General features: G+C 40.2%; 1 protein-coding gene across 5 annotated transcripts in view; it reads left to right on the forward strand.

Annotated features, from left to right (window-relative positions):
• The window catches only part of LOC119007361 (arf-GAP with Rho-GAP domain, ANK repeat and PH domain-containing protein 1-like), a 52,137-nt gene that overhangs the window by 21,098 nt on the left and 9,334 nt on the right, over nt 1-21,705 (forward strand). For all 5 annotated transcript variants that reach the window (XM_037077010.1, XM_037076984.1, XM_037077000.1 and 2 more), the window contains 25 exons: nt 324-476; nt 869-938; nt 1,285-1,405; nt 1,531-1,715; nt 2,088-2,194; nt 2,980-3,179; nt 3,342-3,427; nt 3,688-3,870; nt 11,232-11,406; nt 11,812-11,946; nt 12,023-12,158; nt 12,246-12,348; nt 13,107-13,299; nt 13,497-13,542; nt 13,768-13,931; nt 15,383-15,595; nt 16,788-16,893; nt 16,987-17,134; nt 17,788-17,871; nt 18,444-18,521; nt 18,653-18,770; nt 19,626-19,739; nt 19,851-19,996; nt 20,088-20,170; nt 21,035-21,094. In XM_037077010.1, the coding sequence (XP_036932905.1) occupies nt 324-476; nt 869-938; nt 1,285-1,405; nt 1,531-1,715; nt 2,088-2,194; nt 2,980-3,179; nt 3,342-3,427; nt 3,688-3,870; nt 11,232-11,406; nt 11,812-11,946; nt 12,023-12,158; nt 12,246-12,348; nt 13,107-13,299; nt 13,497-13,542; nt 13,768-13,931; nt 15,383-15,595; nt 16,788-16,893; nt 16,987-17,134; nt 17,788-17,871; nt 18,444-18,521; nt 18,653-18,770; nt 19,626-19,739; nt 19,851-19,996; nt 20,088-20,170; nt 21,035-21,094 (3,207 nt within the window). The remainder of the gene's footprint in view (nt 1-323; nt 477-868; nt 939-1,284; nt 1,406-1,530; nt 1,716-2,087; nt 2,195-2,979; nt 3,180-3,341; nt 3,428-3,687; nt 3,871-11,231; nt 11,407-11,811; nt 11,947-12,022; nt 12,159-12,245; nt 12,349-13,106; nt 13,300-13,496; nt 13,543-13,767; nt 13,932-15,382; nt 15,596-16,787; nt 16,894-16,986; nt 17,135-17,787; nt 17,872-18,443; nt 18,522-18,652; nt 18,771-19,625; nt 19,740-19,850; nt 19,997-20,087; nt 20,171-21,034; nt 21,095-21,705) is intronic.

The raw sequence follows: 21,705 nt of genomic DNA on the forward strand, positions 1-21,705 counted from the left end.
TTATAAATAATTTGTGCAAGCTCAGCTGTTGAGCTAAAAAGAATCTTGCAGTTTCTGTATAATTTTAAGCTAGTCAACAGCTTCCTTCTTGTTTCATATGAACTGTCATCACAGTCACCAGTCAGATGAAAACTATGTCAACCAGAAGCAATGGTTTGTGTGGTGACACAGAACTGATGCTTGTTGGTTTTCTGTCTGGTTAAGTTTAATAAAGGTAATTGGACCATAGTGAATGACTGAGAAAAAGTCATTCATTCAGAAAAAGAAGACAAGCTCAGTATACAGACGTTAATTTCTTTCTGTTCATATTGTTTACTCTAAAGGTCTACACAATGGCAAGATGGGGGCATCAGCAACCAGCAAGGCAGTGTTTATCTGCCCATCTCTGGCAAACTGCCTACACCCACTAAAGAAGACAGCTCTCCCCTCACTGCCGTCATCAAGATGGGTTGGCTGGACAAGAATCCACCTCAGGGGTAATAATGACAACACACACACACACACACGGAAGATGAGGTAAAAAAACAAACAAACAAAAAAAAAAACTGGTGCTCCACACAGACATCTGCTGTATATAATATCACACACAGAATATTATAGTACAAAGGTATCAAGGTATGGCTTCATTGTCGTCTTCCACAACAGAGCTTTTTTATGCCTTTGATCCTATTATATGGTATCTGATTTAAACAGTTGAATATTAGGGCTATTATTAATAATTCAAATGTAACATTTCTAAAACATTTCATGCTGAAACATCACTACCCAGTTTAATAATGCAAAACCTTGATCCCTCTTGTATTACTGTAAATGAAGAACATGCCTCATACTTTGCCCTCTATACGTTTGTTTTTTTTGTCCTTCACAGCGCCCTTTATTATCAGAGACGATGGGTGAAGCTGGATGTTGACTACCTGAGATACTTTGACAATGACAAGGTAACAACAACATGTACAGTAACTCTAACACGTCATCACTTTGATCTCTCTTACTGGTATTCTGCATCTTAAGTGAACCGTGAGCAGCATGCCAGCAGAACTGAGGCATCCAATCTGTCAACAGTGACTCCAGCCAAACTGTCAACACGCTGACTGACATCAGAAATCTATGCAGAGTTTTAGAAGTGTTATTTTTATTACCTGTGTGTGGGTAGCCAATTAGATACAGTGATTAAGACTGACTCAAAAACAAACACAAACACACAAATGCACTACCTGTATGTTGTATGTAAGATATAACGCTGTGACAGCATAACGGTTGCTCTGTGTGTGTGGTGTGTTATAGGATGTGTATTCTAAGGGGATCATTTCAACTGCCTTCATCACTAATGTGACCAGTGTCGGAGAGCTGAAGTTTGAGGTTGTCACAAACAACAGAACATTTATCTTCAGAGCTGAAAGTGAAGGTGTGTCTAATAAGTCTAGTCATCTTTGTCTCTAGAAAATAAAGCATCTTACTGTTTACTGTATGTCATGTGCATATGTGTAACAAAAACATGTGCGTTGGTCCATGTATTTTTACATCATCTAGTTGAGAGAAACGACTGGGTGACTGTACTGCAGGACTGCACCAGGGGGCGCCATCCACGCAGCACCATTAGCCCTTCCTCACCTTTGACCCCAGAGTATCAGGGTTATCTGGAGCTCAGAGGGTTACGTTCAAAACTCTATACTGTTGTCGCCTCAGATAAAGTCTACCTCTACAAAAACATAGAGGTAAGGACCCTGTCTGTGTGACTGTAGAGATGAGATGTAACAAGCACATATTAGAATTGAACCTATATTAGATTGCTGTGTATTTTGTGGTCTTTATTTTGCTACATATAATGCAGAAGAAGCCTGAGTAACACATACTGAAAATGAAAATGCATCAAAAACCTTTTCTATTTAGCTTTTTCTTTACAGAGAACATCTCAATTTTATAGTGCAAAACACATTTTCAAACTAAAAATGTATTCTCAATGTAAAGTTAAATTTATAGATGAACACACAAAAAGAAACTGTAAAGTTAAACATTTCAAATGATATTTAAACACAAATGTATCATATATCATAACATCTCACCCACAACAAAATCTTCTTCTTCAGGACTATCGTATAGGAGTGGGCATCACATCCATTGAGATGAATGTTGGAAATGTTAAGGAGATAGACCGTCGTTGCTTTGATCTCACCACACCTTACAGGATATTCAGGTAGTTTGACTGATTATGAATATTTTCATCTCAGCAATGGGTTAATGTTTTCCCACAAGGATTTAAGTGAAAATGTTATCATTCCTCATTGTAAGTCAAAGTCAGGCTGAGTTGGTTGTGGTGCTGGGATACTTACTGGAAATCAGATCATGTTGTTTTACTGAGAACTCCCCCTGGCCAACTATCTTCACAGACCTCAGCTGGACATCTTGGAGATTGTGAAAAGCCCTTTGTATGAGTGTCATTTGTATGTGTGAAGAAGAGTGAGGGAAATGTGCATGCACAAGTGTATGTGTTGGCGTGGTGTGTGTGGTCTTTTGGCTGACAGTGCAGAGCCTGCAGTGCAAGAGCTCAGCTTGACAGGATGGAGAAATCTAAAAGGGCTTGTGTATTTGTGTAAGAGTTGGGACTGTGTGTCAGTGTGTGTCTCAGTTTAAGTGTGCATTTTCAGAAACGTGTGTGTTCATGTGTGTGTGTTTGTGTATTTTAAGGTCAGCGTGACCAACATGTTGTTGCACAGACGAGAAGAGGAAGCATTCAGACACGCGAGTCTGTGTCAAGCCACAAACCTGTCTGTGTGTGTGTTTGTGTGTATAGTTTCCAGTCTTGGCTCAAATATATTTAGTAAAATGAGAGCAAAGTAAGAGTCAGTGCTCAGTGGGCTCGTGAGCATACGGAAACAGACAGAGCAAACACAGGCTATCTCATATTTGTCATTTGGTAGCTGTTATTGACACCGTCATGTCGGCTTTAACACTTGGCCGTGCGTTTGTCTCCATCCGCAGTTTTATCGCAGAGTCGGAGCAGCTACGAGAGCAGTGGGTGGACGCCATGCGGGATGCGATAGGTGAGGCCTTGTCAAATCGTGAGGTGGCAGAGCGCATCTGGGTGGAGCCTAGCAACAGCCTCTGTGCCGACTGTGGGGCTCTCAAACCGGAATGGGCTGCCATCAACTTGTGCGTGGTGGTCTGCAAACGATGTGCAGGTTTGTGTCTGTTTGTGTGTGGTCTGCACTGTTATCTATGGGAATATTTCTGTTATCTAAGTATAGTATGTGTTAAATAGAGTCGTTGCAGCCAACCTGTCACTGAATTTAACTGTACTGTTATGTGGTCAGGATGTAATTTGTCCTTTGTGTGTGTTTCAGGAGTGCACAGAGGACTGGGTCCTAGCATCTCAAAGGTTCGTAGTCTGAAGATGGACAGGAAAGTCTGGACAGAGGAGCTTATACAGGTATTTCTAATACAGAAGTGAATGATAGTGTTGTAATGGGCTGCTCAATTTAGAAAATAAAAAGTGTAGACTGTATTTGCAACTTTGTTTTCATTTTATCATATTAGACAATGTACACATAATGTAAATTATAAACAAAATAAATGAAAATAATAACACTAAATATATACACACATACCTAATAAACAGCACACTGTATACGCTTTGTTGGACCCTCCTTAATGTGGAAATATTTCTCCTGTATCCTACCTGTGGTGCAGGTGTTCCTGTTGCTAGGCAACGAGCGAGTAAACAGTTTCTGGGCAGCTAACGTCCCACCAAGTGAAGCCTTAACACCGTCTAGCTGCAGTGAAGAGAGACGGCGCTTCATCACCAACAAATACCGCCAGGGCAAATACAGGAAGTACCACCCTCTGTACGGAAACCAGAAAGAGCTCAACAATGTAAGCTGAAATCACTGATTTTATTGTGTTCTTTTATCAGTGTTACCCTCATGTTCAGATTTGAGTCTACACTTTTGATCAGAGTTAAAGTTGGTCAACACAGCTTTGGTAAGAAAGGCTTTGAACATAGGGAGGGTGTAGCGGCAGTTGAGATGGTTGGTTTAGCAACCTACTATGACTTAACCGCACTTCAGCTTTTTAGCGCATCACAGGCTTAGTTGTGACTGGATTTTGCATGTGCCAAGTCATATACTGTACACACACCATACATTGCACATCTGCATTTTTACTACTTAGACCATGACAAAGAATGGACTATATTCTGAATGTTTTAGATCTCTCGGGGTTTGTTCTTAGACTGACTTGACAGAGAAGGAGAGAGGAACAAAATAGACTTTTCAAATGAAACCATTTAAAGAGAACAGAAAAAAATAGCCCACTGATATTAATGCACTTTCAAGAGCACAATATCTCACTAACAAAAGCATGTAATCATATTTTAAGCAAATGTGAAAGCATTCAGCACACTCTATTAAAATATGTTACTTGTTGCATCTCTCAGATCAGCAACTTTTGAAATAGTCCATCCCATTTTATTGGCAGTAGGTATTTTTCCCCCTTTCCACTGAGCTGATTCAAACAAGCTATATCTGTCACTAGAAACTAAATTGGGGAATTCAAGGAACTGATCTGAACTCTCTGCAGTTGGAGTGGAACGCAGGTTCCTATATTACAAAAGCCGGCCGAATCCCTGATTAATTCCAGTGTGTAAAGAACAGACTGCAATAATCTCTGACGTTCAGAGTTTAACTAAATGAAACACAGACAGAATGACATTAATGCAGGTTTCAAATTAGTTCATTCCTGGCTCGCCCCTGAGTCACTAGTGTTTGCAAAACATTTAAGTGCATACAAGAGTGTAAGAACATAAGCAGTAGTCTCTGTAGGATTGATATTATACAGAGTTCCGAAGGGTTACTTTAAACCCTTCAAAGTTTCTGAATTTGAGGATGGAAAAAAACTGTTAATTTCTTAAATGTGCTTGAATTTAGATATTTCATGCAAGAAAAAAAAATTAGCCATGTTCCACTGTCTGCATGTATCTCCTGCAGGTTTCTGCCATCACTGAACCACAGCACAGTTGAGAGGTGTTTGCAAAACTCATTACATCTGATGTTTAAGAAGGGGTGTGAGCTGTGATTACATTGAGGTCCAGAAATTACTGCACAACCCTCTCAGGATGGACAAACTGGCTGTCTGTCTTTTCTGTAGGAGCTCGGATATAATGTATAACTGGCTATGCCCTCTCATGATAAAGCTGGTCAGGAAAAAAACAGAAGTAGGACATTTGGGAACTGTTTGGGAATGTCTGGAGTGTGGGCTTTTATATAGTCCCATCGCTGTGCTCCACTGTGTGCGGTAAATGCCTTGGTGTTTCCTACCCAGCCTGGTCACTCATTAGCTGCTTAACCCACTTAACCGCAAACAATGTGGACTGCTCACAGACGCACTGAGTGTGTGAGTGAGTCACATTTAGCACCTGACTGCCACTTCTGTTTTTCCTCCCTCAAGCGTTCAACCTTGTCTGTGTGTGACTGTTTATGTATGTAACTGTTGTGAATCACAGCGTTTGGGATGTGCAGAAGGAGATAAAGGACATTTTCATAGTGTTACACACACACACACACACACACTGCTTGTTTGATGTAAAGCTGTTTTTGTCCAGCTGCTGATCCTCCCCTTTTCATTTAGTCCTCCTCCATGATGACTATCTCTTTTTCCCGTAACTATTTTCTGTCTCAGACTGTCTCTTGAGAAAACATTATCTCTCTCCATCTTACTGAATGCAGAAGTTACCCTCATTTCAAACAGATATTTACTCTGAAGACTACTGATCTACCTGCTCTTCGCTGCTGGATCAAATACTTGAAATTCTTCAGCTCTGTGTTGCTCTTTCCACTTGGGTGTGTCTTAAGAAGTAAAAGCTTTTGCAATGTGTTTGTTTTAACCATGTGGTTAAGTGTGTGTGTGTGTGTGTATGTGTGTGCCTGTGTATGTTCATGTGTGTGTATGTGAGCGCACGTGTGAGACAGATAGAAGTTAGTGAGCCATCACATTCAGATTTCTTTATCTCGTCCTGGAGTTTACCGACTCTTCTGTTTCCTTTCTTCTTTGTTTTTCTTTTTTTTTTCCTGACTGTGACATCATTACTCACTGCTTAAGCTGGAATGTGCTTTAACTCCACCTCCCCCCTCTTGACTCCACCTCCCCTCCTCATTGTTTGGTTGGGACTGCTGAGGAAAGTTGATCTCCCCTCTCCTCTCTCCTGGGTCTTTTCTTTATTTGTAAGTAGCAAGTATTCATTTAACTTTCTCCCACACTTAAACACCACAAAGTACGTGTTATTTGTTGCATCTGCAACTTTGTGTGTGTACTGCTACTGTATGTCACCTCACATTCTGACAGTGGTGATTGAAAGGAACTGAAAACTTACAGGTAAGGTTGTATGTGCTGGTGAGCTGTAGGAGAGGGTAGTGAAAGTGTGTTGATTTTTTTGTATGTGTGTGATCTTGTACTTTTAATACTGGAAAGAAATGTTAGTGTTCACATGTTTTACATTGAAGATAGGGTAGTGTAGGAAAAAAATGGACTTTGGATCTGTGACAGTATGTGATCTCAGTGCAGTTGAATGTGTTTGTGGGGCACAGTTTTATCTGGAGACTGTAAGAGACTGCTGTACTGTAGCTCTATGTTAGCGAGCACATTAGAGTTATTGTGTGTATGTATTTCACTGGAGTGGGCTGAAATACATTAACATGCATATTAATGTGTGTGTAGGCATGTTTGTGTGCCTTTTTGCATTTTGGTGTGTGTTGCTCCCTCTGTCTGTGTGTGTGTCCATGTGTTCACTGTGTAGTCAAAGTGAGATGATCGAGGCGCACCTCGATCAATGGACATCATTGTCCCTCTCACTTTGCTTCCCCTCTCTCTTTGCCTCTTGCTCTCTTTCTTTGCTCTTTTACACTAGGTTCTCAACTTTAGATGTTATCAACAGTCTTACATTCATTAATTTTATTGAAAGAACATAGTGTTCATGTTTTTTTTTATTACAACACAAATATTAAAATGTGCTTGAGCATGCAAATTACCCAGAGAAACTCGCTCTTGTTTGGTTTTCAGTGTGAATACTTCCTCCATGGTTTCTTATAATGTTATGCTGATATTTGAACCTTCTTTTTAGATTTATTAGAAATTCTTTGTTATTTGGTTGTTTCCTTGATGCATTTGTAAGAAGAAGCGTAAGAGCATGACAAGACAGAGAAATGTAGACAGAGAGAGAAGTGTTGACAGTTTCATAGTATGTGTGCCAAGGTTTGAAAAGGATTTGTATTTGTCCAGGCTCATATTATCATGCACCTTTGCTGAATTTGTTTAAATAAATCTGTTGTTTACCATCTTGTTTATGATCCCTAATTAGATTACACACCCCGTTTTTGTTCAAGTCACAAGCAGATGGGTTCACATCTTCCCACCTGGACCACTGCGACTTGTTGAGCTTGTGTTTGCAGTGCCAATGTTGACATTTATACTGGTACTTATTATAGCAAACTGACGTAGCTGAAAGGGAATAGTAAAAACTTCTTTATAGGCTTGTTTTTGTGCTTTTATAGTTTTGGAAAGTGGCTTCCACCAAAGAAAAGCTTCATCTCCCTCACACTTTATTTCTGCTGGAGCTCATTCTTTTTATCCCTTCTCCAGCTCTCATCTTCTCCTTCACACTGGAGAATTTAAAGTCATAAATCCTTGTCGACTGTACAGGAAGATGTGATCTGGTTTCTTGTTTATTTCCTAAGTGCTTTTTGTTCCCTCCCTCATTGTCCGCCTTTTTCTATGTGTGTCTGCCTTTCTGTTTTTCCTCCATGTCATATATATTCTTCTCTTCTCCTCCCCTTCTACATTTGTCTGGATTTTCACCTCCATCTTCCTGGTGAGGTAATGATGGAACATATGTGGATAACTGCTCTACCTCATCTGGATTCAATATATGGACTTGCGTACACACGCATATATAAAAATGTGGGTGTATCTTTGCTTGGATGTCCAGTTTACACTGAAATCGACAAAGCAGAGTCGGCTGCGTATGTTGGTATCCGTACTTTAGGGGCTCTGAGTGTATTGTGTTGAGTTGTAGCCAAGTACAATCAGCCTCTGATTAATGTGCCCTTCGCTTTCATCTTCCTTTCACAATATTTTTCTTTCTTCTCTGCCTCTCATCTCTCCCTTTTCTTCCATTTCTGTCCCATATAACTGCAGAAGCCAGATGGAGGCCTGTGATTTCAGACACACCCAGATACAATCTCTTTTTCTCTCTCTCCCTCTCTCTCTCTCTCTCTGGGGAAATTGGGAAAGATTCTTGAATTCCCTTCTCCCTCCTTTTCTCTCTTTCGCTCTCTTTGTGTATGTGTGTCTGTATGCGTTATTACATTACTCCCTGTTTCATAGGCAGCAGATGTTGGAGGGTGTGAGGTCCTCAAATGCTCAAACCCATTTCCTCACTGTACTTTGTGCTGATTGGTTCACTTCTCTCTATTGATATTTCATAGGACGCTGACCTATGTACGCAACGTGGTTTTCAGATGCTTGTCCACGTGGGACAGAGGGCTACTGTAGTTCATTTTTACTTTGACACACACAGTCATTGGGTGAGGAGTATGTCAACAAAAAAAGAAAATGTCACATCGCATTGATCTGTACCTGCAGCAATGTACTGCATCTGACCTGCATTGTGCCTGTGGTCAAAGGACAGTTCAGTTCAGTCTTGTGGGGAACAAGGTGTTTACAGAATTAAAAGACAAGAAGACAGTGAACGCTTGGTAGAGACAAAGAGAAAGGAGAAAGTAGAAAGTGTCCACATCCAAGTAGAAAAAGGTGAAAATGCAAAATGTCCATCAAACCCACAGCAGGGATCAACACTCTATCTACGATGTTGTTCTCCATTGATCCACTTTTCCAAGATGGTGCTGCATTTTTCCTTCTCTTCTTTCGTGTTGTCGTCATTCAGACTCTGAAGTAAATCTTTTGAACTCCCTCACCTCTGTTTCCTTATCCTCTACTGTAGTTCAACCCCAATCAGATATAAACTATTCCAAACTTTAAAAAAATAAAATACTGCAAGTTTTTCCTCTTCATTACTGCCATGATATGATCTGATTAACTTTATTGAAAGAAAAAACAAGCATTTACAGTCAGTCAAAGCAAACAGGCAGCATACTTTAGTACTAAGATAAGGCAGATTTTATCAGCTGTTTGTAAGTAAGGTATATCAGTTTCAATCAGTGTTTATTTTTAAGGGATTTATTTTATGATTTAGTCAAAATTAAGAAGAAAGGCACAGATAATAAACATTTTAATGACAACACTAATCACTACTCTACTTTTTCTCCATCTTAACAGGTTTTGGTTTTATACCTCTTCTTGTGCATTTTTAGCCTTAAAATGTACAGTCAAGTCTACAGGTGAATATAACTCTTTCAGCTGCAACAGATATGAATTGAAAGAATCTGCTGCAACCAATGGCAGACTGTTGCAGCCCCTAAAGTACCTAGAAGGTAGATAACATTACCAAGCCCTATATACCAGCTCTATTATGGCACTCATGTGATCCATATGATGAGATTATTGGAGTGGATGTGTTCCACCCCAGATGGCTGACTGCAGCCTTTTAGTTCAGATGTCTTCACTGGTGCGTGAGACAGAAATGCAGTTGGTCTTGATGTCTTTTTTGTGTGTGTGTGTGTGTGTGTGTGTGTGTGTGTGTGTGTGTGTGTGTGTGTGTGTGTGTGTGTGTGTGTGTGTGTGTGTGTGTGCGTGAGAGAGAGAGAGAGTGTGAAGGGGGGCTCTTGTGTAATTTTAATCTGTGTTAATTGGTTTGTTTGTCTGTATGTGTTTGTGTAGAGGCTCAACAGTGCTTAAACAGAGGAGGGGTTCTGTCTGTATATGTGACAGAGTTCTGTGGAATTTCTCAATCAGATCCAACAGAGCTTATTGGTTTTAACAGAAGACAGACTTTGTGCGTGTGTGTGTATGTGTGTGAGATTGCACTAGTCTGAGTTCCTCAGCTGTAAAAACACTGCATCTTCCTTTTCTCTGTCCTTTCCTATTCTGCCTTCCCCTCCTTCCGCTTTCTTTATATCTGGGTTCAGTATTTAGACAAAATGTGTTACTTTAATCGCTTTAAGATAAAACAAAGCCGTAGTTTTATTCTTACAATTGATGACATACAGAAATCTGTATTTGTTTGTTATCATTATGTTTATAACAAATTTATCTCCAAACGAGGATAATGATCCACAACACAGGTAAAAAATTGGTTTTATCTTCTGCATTAGACATTAGTATGAGGTAGTATTTGTTTTCCACTTTCAACAAATGGTTGTTTTTCTGTTTTGCCAGCCAAACATAGATGCATTTACACCTTAACTCTTTGTTTTCTCGGTTATATGGCTTCATGCTGCACATTCAGAAGTTTTGATTGGTCCATTTGTATGGGAAGCAGATATTGGAAATGCCACAATAGTTCCTAAAATAATAAACAGCAAATGTTTTACTTCAGTACCACTGAAATAAATGAGAGTTAACAAATCTATCTTTATATAACTATAACCCCACACAAAGAAGAGGTAAAGTTTCTCAGACTAGTTAGCTTGACATTTCCTATTAGATTGATTTGAGCAATGCTCCTATGCAATGAAGAAAGAGCTTCACCTGGACTTGCAGACTAATCTCTATAAAATGGCTCCAGGTTGCTTTGTTATTAAATGTGCATAGAGTGGATTTAGAGAGTGCTCAGCAACTGGCACAGGCTTAAAACATTTCAGATATGATGGTGGTTAAATTATAATATTAACCTCCACAGGTCGTAAATCCCAAAATAATGACTTCGGTTTTTATTGACATATCAGTGTTTTTATATTTTTAACCACAACAAGAAGTTGGACGCTGTAGATGAGTAGAGGGCCTGCTGCAGGTTTTAAATCCTGCCTACACTGACATACTGAGTTTGACCTCAGCTGTTTCCTTCGAAACAAAGCTGACAAGGGACCACATGACTACAGTAAAAGCCAGGTCAGCAGCTGCAGGGCTGTAGTACAAGTCATCAGTTTATTATCAGTTCAGTATCATCCCTTTTTTTTTTGTATCTCTTTCTGTCTCCGTCTCACTGACCCTGCATTCTTCACTTGCACACACTCTATTTCTTCTGTGATGTTTCAATATTGGAGTTTACTAGTATTACAAATACTATAAGAAAATGAATCATGTGTCTTTTGGCTGTGTTTCTCCTCCTGTCTCCTTCTCTCTAGGCTCTATGTATTAATGTGCAGTGCAGTGATGTGTTGGAAACGTTAAGCCTGATATTCTGCGGTGCAGATGTAAATTGTTCCACTGGTATGGCAAGTTGGCCCTCCCCTCTCTCCCTGGCCAACGCTCACTCACAACCCTTACAGGCGGAATTAATAAGCCATAATCTCAACACAGGTACAGTATTGCTGTTTATGCACGCATTCATATTGCAGCGCCTTTATTTTTAATGATGCGTATAATGGTTTAGCAGGTTCTTCACACGTTTCACACAATATTTGCTAAACATGTGCTTTTTTGTGTGAGTATGTTGCCTGGCTGCTGTGACAATACTACTGTCAAAATGACTGTGTGTAGAATACTCCTTATAATTTCCGATTTGTTATCCAGCAATAATGACATTTTTCAAATGTAACTTAACCAATCACGCATTCCTGTCATACCCAGGAGGGTTTTGGGTGTTTACCATTTCCCACATAACTTTACCAGATGCACTTTTCTGTTTGTTGTTTTTTTCCCAGTATATGACAGCCTGTATAATAGGTTTTGCATAATTTAACTTTCGTGTTTGTTCTCCTGCAGAGCTACCACGGCTAGAGGTGGTCGGGGACATGGACATGATACATTACTCAGCACCAACTTGTGTGTCTCACAATGGCTTCCTGTTCAAGACAGCGTCCATGGCTCGGGCTATCACTGAGCGCAAGGCCAGAGAAGGTAACTTACTAACACTTACATACAATAAAGTTGGCATATTATGTTTGGTTAATCTTCATTTGTGCCCTCCATGTAGAGTTCAGTCGTCGTTGGTGTACTCTGAATGACGGCACCTTCAGCTACTATGAGAGTGACAAGAACTCAAACCCCAACGGAGCTCTGAAAGCTTCAGAGATTGTCTGCTTGGCTGTCGAACCGCCTGAGAAACATGGGTACATGCTTACAAACCAAAAAATGACAAATGATGTTCTCTGTCCTCCTCTGACTATCTTCCTCATAACATTCTTTCTAACCCTCAGGTATGACCATACCTTTGAACTCTACTCAGAGTCTGAGCGTCTTTATCTGTTTGGCACTGATGACCCAGACAGCCACAAGGAATGGGTCAAGTCTATTGCCAAGGTAACCACTAAATACACATTACGGTCTGGAATAACAAGCACAAATTCTTCTCCGTTCTCCTCAGATCTTACAGAAGGAAGATTTGACATGTAGTGAGAGTGGAGAGCTTTGCAGTTGCTTCTGTAGTGAGGCAGGAAATGCTGCCTAGTGGTCAGGACAGGACTAGCTAATGCTGACATGTTTCCTGTGACAGTAATTTTCCTTCGGAACAGCTGAGATAATTCCAGCTGATGGTGGTGCTGTGAAATGACCTGACAGTTACATTGATCTGCTTCTCTTAACGGCTGAAAGAGAAGAAAGTGTCTGTGTAAAAAATTCAGTAATAAAAACAAGTGCATGTGTCAGAGTTCTGCAGCAGTATTTTAAATGATATGGACGATGCTGGATTGGCTGAATGAAAATAAATTGCAGCTATTGTCCACTTCCGCCTAACAGAGCTTTGCAAGACATAAATGCCAAGATGGTAGATTTACAGTACAGCCATGGCTCCTGCATGTCTAGCCACAAAGACAGTATGACCCGACCCTAAGGTGAATTTGTTGCACAGTTACTGACCACATGCCTCGCTCCATGTGTCTAGCAATCCCCCTACTATTAAAGTGCAGGACTTCTTCAAGCAATTTAATTAGTATTGGTTTTCTCAGAGGGTTTCAGCAATGCGTAGACTGAAGTGGTCAAATCATCATCAGAAGAAAAGGGAAACGATGATTAATATGTATTGTGTCACAAAAGCAACAGTGTTCTCCTTTTATTTGCAGAGCTTTATTCCGGCCACTGCAGAGCCTTTACTGAGGTTGGGCTTTGAGCGGATTGGGCGTCTGAAGTGTAAGGATGGCCTGAATCTACAAACATCCAAGGTTGGTTGGTTTGCTCTGGTGGGCTCCACGCTTCATGCCTACCTGGCTGACAGCCAGGGGGAGGAAATCCACCTCCGGAAGCTGAATGAACTCTGTGAGTGAGACACATGATCATAAATGCACATAGATATAAACACACACCGTGGCAGGTGAAAGTTGTCAGTGTGATGATTTAAAGTGCAGAAATAAATCTGTATGAAATCCAGTAGTGTGAAGCACAAAAATAATGTAAAGTGTTCAAAAGCCTGACTATCTGCAATAATAAAATTTATGTGTGTTTGTGTTTTACAGCGATTCAACAAGACAATGAGGTGCTGGTTCTGGTGGAGAAGGGAAGGTGAGAGGAGGGATTTAAATACAGGTTGTTTGTAACAGTGGTGATGCTAGTTAAGCCACTTTAGAAGTGTACAGTCAATAGTATGACAATTTGTTTCTTTTAGAAAATGTAATTGTCATTAAATCATTTTTGGTCTTTTCTCCATTTTTCCTCCTCGCTCTCATGCTGTTTTCCATCTCTTATTCCACTCTTTGGATGTTGACGTCTCCCTCTCTCTTTATTTAGAACTCTGTACATAGAGGGAGAGAGGAAGTTGGACTTTGCCGACTGGTGCACGGCCATCCAGGCGGCAGCAGGGAGTGGAGGTGACACGCTGAGCCAGCAGCAGCTGACGGAGACAGACATACCTGTCATAGTACACAGCTGCATCGGCTACATCACACAGTGCGGTGAGAGACCTGCAGACATTCACACAGATGGTTAAAGAGTCACAGCGCTCACCCCCTCACACACTGTGTTGACATGTGTGCAGTTGTGGTCTTTGCAGTTTCTGTGTACACACACTTGGCACTTTGTGTCCTCATGTGACTATAATTGCAGGAATTCTGGCTCTGCCAGAGACCAACGGACTGCAAGACAACAAAACAACACTGTTCCACCTCCATTTCTCCTCTTGCTCCCTCCTTACTGCTTTCCCTCTCTTTTGTTTTCTCTTCTTTATCTGGCATTTCATTCTTTGTCTTCCTCCCACCTGAACCAGCTGACCTGCTTTTTTGTCACTTTCTGTCAATGCCTGTTATCCCCCTTTGATCATTCTGTCAGTTTTCCTTCTCTCACTCTGACATTTCCCTCCATTGAATGTACACACTTGTGTTTCCTCTTAAACCACAAGTGTGTACAGGCTTCATCATGCTGATATTCCCTATTTTGTCAATGTTAATCCCTCTGGTCCGTATTCTGGGAAACCAGGGGAAAATAGTCCTGTTGTTTTCACCTGCATGTACTAGCTGTTGTCATTTGTCATGAAATACTGTAACATCTGATGTAATCATCTTTTGTGTTGTGTTCAAGTGTAGGGTTTGATTGTCTCTGTTTTTCATTTTTTTTGACATTATACATGACTAGTTCTGAACTTCAGATGTTTGCAGCCATATGAGAAACTGCAGTCCAAGTGGACAGACATACTTGTTTGAAGCAGAATGTTATCATGAATCATTGGCACTGTGAGCAGTTAACAGAAGAACAGGACAAAGGAAAATCAAGCGATGATGAGCAGAAGCCCTCTGCTGGACGTAGTCATTTGTGCAGTGTTTCACACCCAGGATAGTTTATTTAATTGAACATTTAACACACAGTTTAGTGTAAGCATGTTGCTGTTCTGTCACCATCCTCCATCATAAACAATGTCACGGAAGATATCCTGCTGAGTTGTTATTATTTGCCTTCAGAAGTCAGTTCGACTGACCGATGATGGATTATACACTGTTTGGCATCATTAACTAATATTTTGTATGCTTTAGGTTTAGTGCAGCAGAGTCTAGAACTGAATAGCCTCATTTTGTGTCCTAACTAATCTCAAGTGTTGCATTAATGTGGATTATGGATCCTCTCAAAACCTCATCTTCATAATTTTGCCTCAAGGGACTTTTTTTCTACAAAATAAGTCCAGTTTTTAGTTGGAGAACCCTGTGTACTTAGTGTTTTTAAGGTCTTTAAAGTTCAGTTGACAAGATCTTTGCTGGACCACATGATGCTTCTGTTTAAATTGAGAGTATCATGTCAGAAAAACAGTGCTTTTTTTACTTAAGCAAACAGTGGTTTAGCATTAAGTCCTGTCTTTATGTGTATTGCTTGTGTTTGTAACATCATGTTTTCTGTGTATGCTTGTTTTTGTTTCTAGGCTTGACATCTGAGGGCATCTATCGCAAAAGTGGTGTGAACTCCCGTGTGGCGGCGCTGTGTGAGAGATTCCGTCGTGACGCTCGCAGTCTTCGACTGAGAGAGGGAGAGCACCAGGTGGACGACGTCTCCAACACGCTCAAACGCTTCTTCAGGGAGTTAGAAGAGGGATTGTTCACATCAGAGGATTCCAGCAACTGGCTCGGTGCTGCTGGTGAGTTTTATAGGGCTGTTTTTGTGCTCAAGCTGTAATGTGCGGACGGTTCAGTTCACCCAAATCACACAAAACACATTTCTCCACTTACACCTCGTAGTATCCAGCTATGTGAATAGTTCTATATTTATTTTATGAGGTTTGGAGACACTGCATTTGTCTCAGAGGCTTCTGTTGTCACACCAATACAGTGGAGGTAAAGAGTTTTGACAGTTTAGGGACGATTAAAGTAGCAGTTCCAACAGACTTGCATTGTATTGATGTGGCAAGTGACGTCTCAGTGCCTGTCATCCCAAAACTTTGAAGGCAGTTATATCTTACAGGGGCAAACAACTGTGGAAATGGTGTTTTCACATCCAGAAAGTCTGAAGACGTTTGGAGTTGTTCAGTAATGAAACAGAATGTGCATCAGGTGTTGTATTGTTTGGATACAGTACTTCTTACATTATCCATCCATAGACCTAAACTTGTTTGCATGTCACTTCACAAGAAAATATGGCCTTTGATTCAGAACACAGTGCAACTCTTTATCAGGAGCTTGTCACTTTTAGTTTGAATTTGAATTAGGGGTGTACATGATTAGTTTGATTGATCATTGCACCTGAACTATTAGTCGGCTAAACATAATACTTTAATAATGTACACGTTTAAATTCCATATTTACAAAGGTTGCACTGAAATGTTATTGCTCTCTAAAAAAATATTCTTTTTCAAAAAGCGTCATTTTCTTTTGTTAACAACACTGGTTAAATGTTAACTGTACTTCTCAAATGTTATGCAGCCACTTGCCGCAATAGTGCCTTTAAAAATTAAAATAAAATTGAAAAATAAATTTCACGAATGAAATTATCAGTTTCAAATTATTCTTATAATAAACAGAATATTTTTAAGAGAATTGTGTTGCTTTGTTGCTTGTCCAAGTATAAACTTTAACATCGGCAAAATTACTTGTTGGGAACATCCTGACTTTGAACCTCACCTATGTTGATATCTATCTATTCTTTTTTACTGTCTCTCCTCTGTATTTGTCAACTTGTTTTTATTCTCCTTTCTCTGACTGACTTACACTTTCATCCTGAGTTTCTTTCTTTCCCTCTCACACTTCCTGACACTCTCCTGTGTCTGATCCTGATTATTCCATCTGTTTTCACAATTTCTATTTTCCCTCTCCTCTCTCTGTCTTGTACTCTAGCCATTCAGGATGAAAGTATGAAAATCTCCCAGTACCAGCTGCTGTTGAACAGACTGCCTCATGTCAACAAGGCTACACTACAGGCCCTTATCAACCACCTCTACTGGTGAGTAACACACAATCACACATGCAGAAATCCTCTTGTATCTGTGTGTCTGTTTGTGCACATATGAGCTCATTCTCCCTCCATGTCTTTCAGCGTGCAGCGTTTTTCGGAGATGAACCAGATGAACCTCCATAACCTGGCCATAGTGTTTGGCCCCACACTGTTTCAGACCGACGGGAAGGACTACACTGCTGGCCGTGCCATTGAGGACCTCATTCAGCACTACACGTCCATCTTTGAGGTCAGACTCACAGCTCAGTGGCAGACAGGGTGATGACAAGAGGGCTTAACATTTGTTCTCTAAGCTGATTCCATTATCTGAAGTGGTGAGAAGAGGAAATGGCACACAACACAGCAGAGAGTGCACAGCTCTAAAATGTTGAAATGCCAAAGAACATGTGAGCCTAAAAATGTATAATCTTTGAAAAGAAATCGATCTTAACATGCGTAATTGTTAATTGTATGGTGATAAGATTATGTTCTTAGATAATTTTGTATTTATTTCCAGAGATTCTTTGAAGAAGGATGTTAGGAAAGAGTAAGAGTAGGAACCTAATGAATCCCTGCGGTCACTGTCAAAATGTACATCTCTTGAAAGACAAACTGCAAACTACAGAAGGCACTATTATATAATTATATCATTATTAGCCGCATTATTTTGTTTTGATGAGATTGAAATAATGTGTCATGCAGCGACATTAGCTCCAACATCAGCAACAATTAATCTGTAGTTACCCGCTGATGTAGCAGCAACTTTGAGTAAATAAAGAGGCTTGAAATGCCAGTGGGGATTTCTGCTAGCGATCTAAAGATCGGCATGAGGCTGTAATTAAAGTGTTATGTCAGTTGATGATTGTTTGTGTGAGTGAGTGATATGTGCATGTTTGTTCGCAGGTGGATGAGCAGCAGCTAAAGAGACAGCTAGAAGAGATCGCCGCTATCATCCAAATGCGAGAGAAACTCAACACAAAGTTTCCTGTGAGTCACACACACTCACGCAAAACAAGTTGGTTCTCTGTAGATACTTACGCGTATTTGTTTAATTCAGTTTGTATGTATTATTTTTGTTTGATTTGATCTGTTTCATTTTTCATAAGTATTCCAGTTTACATAAAAGTGTGTGAATTGTAAGCTTTTTCAGTCCTGATTGAGCTGGAGACACCTGTAGTTACTGGTGTAACAGCACATGTGGTTTAATACAACAGGTTACAGGATTGTAGGCAACAGCAAAACAAACTATCAGTGTTTTAATAAAATAGTCAGGCAGTAACTGGCCTTTTTTCATAATGCTGATCTGATTTTATGACATGAGTGTGCAAGCAGCAGGGCACAGGGAGGGAAGTTGAAGGTGTGTAGCCTGTCGCCCGCAGCCCTTCATCTAACAGCTCACTGTACTTTTTGTTGCGTTACTCCTTGTAATGTTTCAAATTGAGCCTGTATTAACAAATGCCAAAAATGATCAATGTCTTATTTTGAAATATTTTGTTATCCTAATGAGGTCATGTTGTCTGACCTTTTGTCTGTTTGTTTGTGTGTACCGGACACTTCAGAGTACTGAACCAGGTGGGCACTTTATCTGCACAGTTTACCTGGAGGAGAAGAAGGACACAGCAGAGCAGCATGTGAAGGTGAGCTAGACTTCACCAAATGACAAAACATAACTTATAACTGAAACGTTTTTGGCGCCCAGTTCCCCTTCTGTGTGGTGCACAGTAAGAGCCATCCTTTGAAAAACTCCTCTCTTCTCTTCCTTTCTCAGATTCCTGGTTCTATGACGGCAGCAGAGCTGATCTGTGAAGTTCTGGACCGGCGTAACATCATGGTTAGAGACAAAGAGTACTGGAGCTGCTGGGAGATCAGTGACAAGGAGGAAATGGGTGCGATTAATTGAAAGACAGTCCTTCTACTATCTTTCACATCTACATATGTTTTTTTCTCAGAACACAGAACTATATTTATAACCCTTTTTGTTTGGAAAGCAACAAGGGTTCACATGTTAAATTCACATGAAGCATGACAAGGCCCACAGCTAAACAAAACAATGACTCAAAGCTTGTGAAACACTGCACCCAACCTGCTGTCTGATCTACTCTATGTGACACAAACTCAAGAAGAAAAAGGATGGTTTTCAGCAATGTGACTGAGTGTCGTGGTTTGATTTGAGCCTGGTATGCAGGCCATCTGGTTCCCTCCAGGGAAACATTCAACTTATGTGGCAGATTGCCCATCACTGCCCAGAAAACCAACCTGCTGATTACAGGAAGATGATAGCAAGAAAAGGAAATAAATTAGAAAGAGCATGAGTGACAGGAGGAGCTGGGAGGGATTCTGTGAGTCACATGTTTACTGTAGACGTCACTTTTAGTTTATGATAACAAAAGCTATTTGCAAATTAGTTAGTTGGCTGAAAGTTCCAACTGTTTGCGGGAAGTTAAGTGATATCAATCTAAAAACAGATCTGCATTTTCACTAAAATAGAAACACAAAAACAACAAAAACAAAACACTGTCATTGCATCAGGGGCTGTCAGACTGTCTGACTGAATGACTGACATAAAAGAAGGTCAAAATTCTTGATATTAGCATCTTTAATTGATTTTGAATAACTGACAATGAAAATAATTATTCACTGCAGAACACCTTCCCTCAATAACTATATAAGTCTTCATGATCATGTAAACAAATGATTCAAGGCTAATTCACTTGTGGTGTATTTCACTGTGCCTCCCTCAGAACGTCCGCTGCACTATCAGGAGCGAGTCCTTCCCATCCTTCACTCCTTCGGCACTGACTCTCATCTGCTCATCAAGAAACACGTGGCGATGGATGCCATGATCATCTACCTGGGTGAGCACACAAACCAAATCACCAACAAAACAATTATCTCATTCTCTCCGTAAATAAATGTAATGTTTGTCCTTCATTTGATGCTTGTTCATGTCTCATTCTGTCCTCCAGCCAGTAAAGTGGATGCATCCAAACACGGGATGATGAAATTCAGAGAGGAGCGAAGCATTTTAGGATTGGGACTCTCCACTGGAAGTTTCCATGACCGATATTTCATCCTCAATTCCAACTCTCTCAGAATGTACAAGGAAGTCAGAGTAAGATGATTTACTATGTAAATTTGTTTTACTTTTTCTATCATCACACTCTCTCACAGGCTCATTCACTACGTCTCTCTCTTTCTGTCAGAGTAACCGTCCAGAACGTGATTGGCCAGTGAAAAACCTAAAGGTCTACCTTGGTATTAAGAAGAAGCTCCGTCCACCCACATGGTGAATCACCAAACCAATCCTCCTCACAACTACTGAGTGCCAGAGCAACAAGTAGCTGTTCTCAATGACGAGAACTGTGATTCTGCTCCAGGAGGATTCAAGACATTTTTTTAGATCTTTTCAACTGCATTGTTTAAAATGCCCTCATCTTTATGTCTGTAAATAATATGAATATTCACTTCTACTGTGAAAAGTCTAATGGCCTTATGATGCACACCACTTCTATAACTTTACTATGCAGAGTGTAACACCTTTGCACGATTACACCCTGTAGGTGTGAGTATTAAAACTACCAAGCAAAATGCAACCTTTTTTATTCTAAATTCAGATCAAAAGTACCTCTTAAGCTTGCAGCTGTGTGAGCACATTTTTATGACTGTACCTTATGAAACCACCCGTGATGGTGACAGTGATGGTGATGAGCAAATGGGCTTTAATCAAACACAGTTTGATTAATGCAAATAAATGCCAGAAAGACTCCAAAGTACATTTATCAAGACGTTAGGACATTTTGATGTAATTTTTAATGGACATTTTCATTAGAGTTCATTAAAATGCCCCTGAGCTTAGATCAGAATTAATCTTTTTAAAACTGTACACACGTTAAGAACCAATTCTGTAACCCCACATGCTCTTCAGCATAATAATTTAAAGGAATAATATGAACTTCTAAACTTAAAATAACTCATTTTCCAATTTTGAGATACAGTTAATCATCTGCCTTATCTTCAAGAGCTCATGGGGGCTTATATACAGAGTGACCACTAGGGGGCAGACTGAGCCCAAGAATCATAAACTGCTGCTGGTACATTTATAATCATTCTGCTGATGAACTAATTTCATGTTGTTTCTGTCTGTATGCAGTTGGGGGCTGACGGTGGTGTATGAGAGTAAGAAACAAGAGAAGCCAGAGAGACAGCAATGGTGAGTAGCTGTGGTAGTGCTCTGTGTATAACATGTAGACATTTTATATACTGCCCAGAGCACTCACACCTCAGGCCCGGCCTGTTCTCGTTTTCAGCTTCAACAAGCACACATGCTTTATTCTGTCCTTATTAGAACCCAACCCAAGATCGATTTGGTGCGGGGGTCTGGACTCTCTCTCTAGAAAAACTGTCCCCTGAGAGACATCTTGTGGTACAGCACAGAACATATAGACACATTAAAAACACGCAGACAGAAACAGCAATACCCTGAGATCATCTGTAGCAGCCACCAGTAGTGTCATCACAGTCTAGCAGCTCCCCATGATGTGTTTCAGTTATGTTTTCTCATTGAGTGCTGCAGGGATGTTTACAAAACAGTTTCTTAATTCCTCTGTTGAATATACATGACGTTTAACAGCAAATGAGACCATCAGTGAAAAAGACTTTTATATATTTAGTATTTTTATATAGTTATTATTAATGCCTGTGCTCTGGTCCGATCACATATAAATCGCATATGAATACTCTGACCCAATAGTAATTCATCCTGCAATCTCTCTGTCACTTGCTTCCAAAACATTTGCATGTGCCGCCGGCATGCACCAGCAA

This window comes from Acanthopagrus latus, chromosome 2 (assembly GCF_904848185.1).
Source record: "Acanthopagrus latus isolate v.2019 chromosome 2, fAcaLat1.1, whole genome shotgun sequence".
NCBI classification, from domain to species: Eukaryota; Metazoa; Chordata; class Actinopteri; order Spariformes; family Sparidae; genus Acanthopagrus; species Acanthopagrus latus.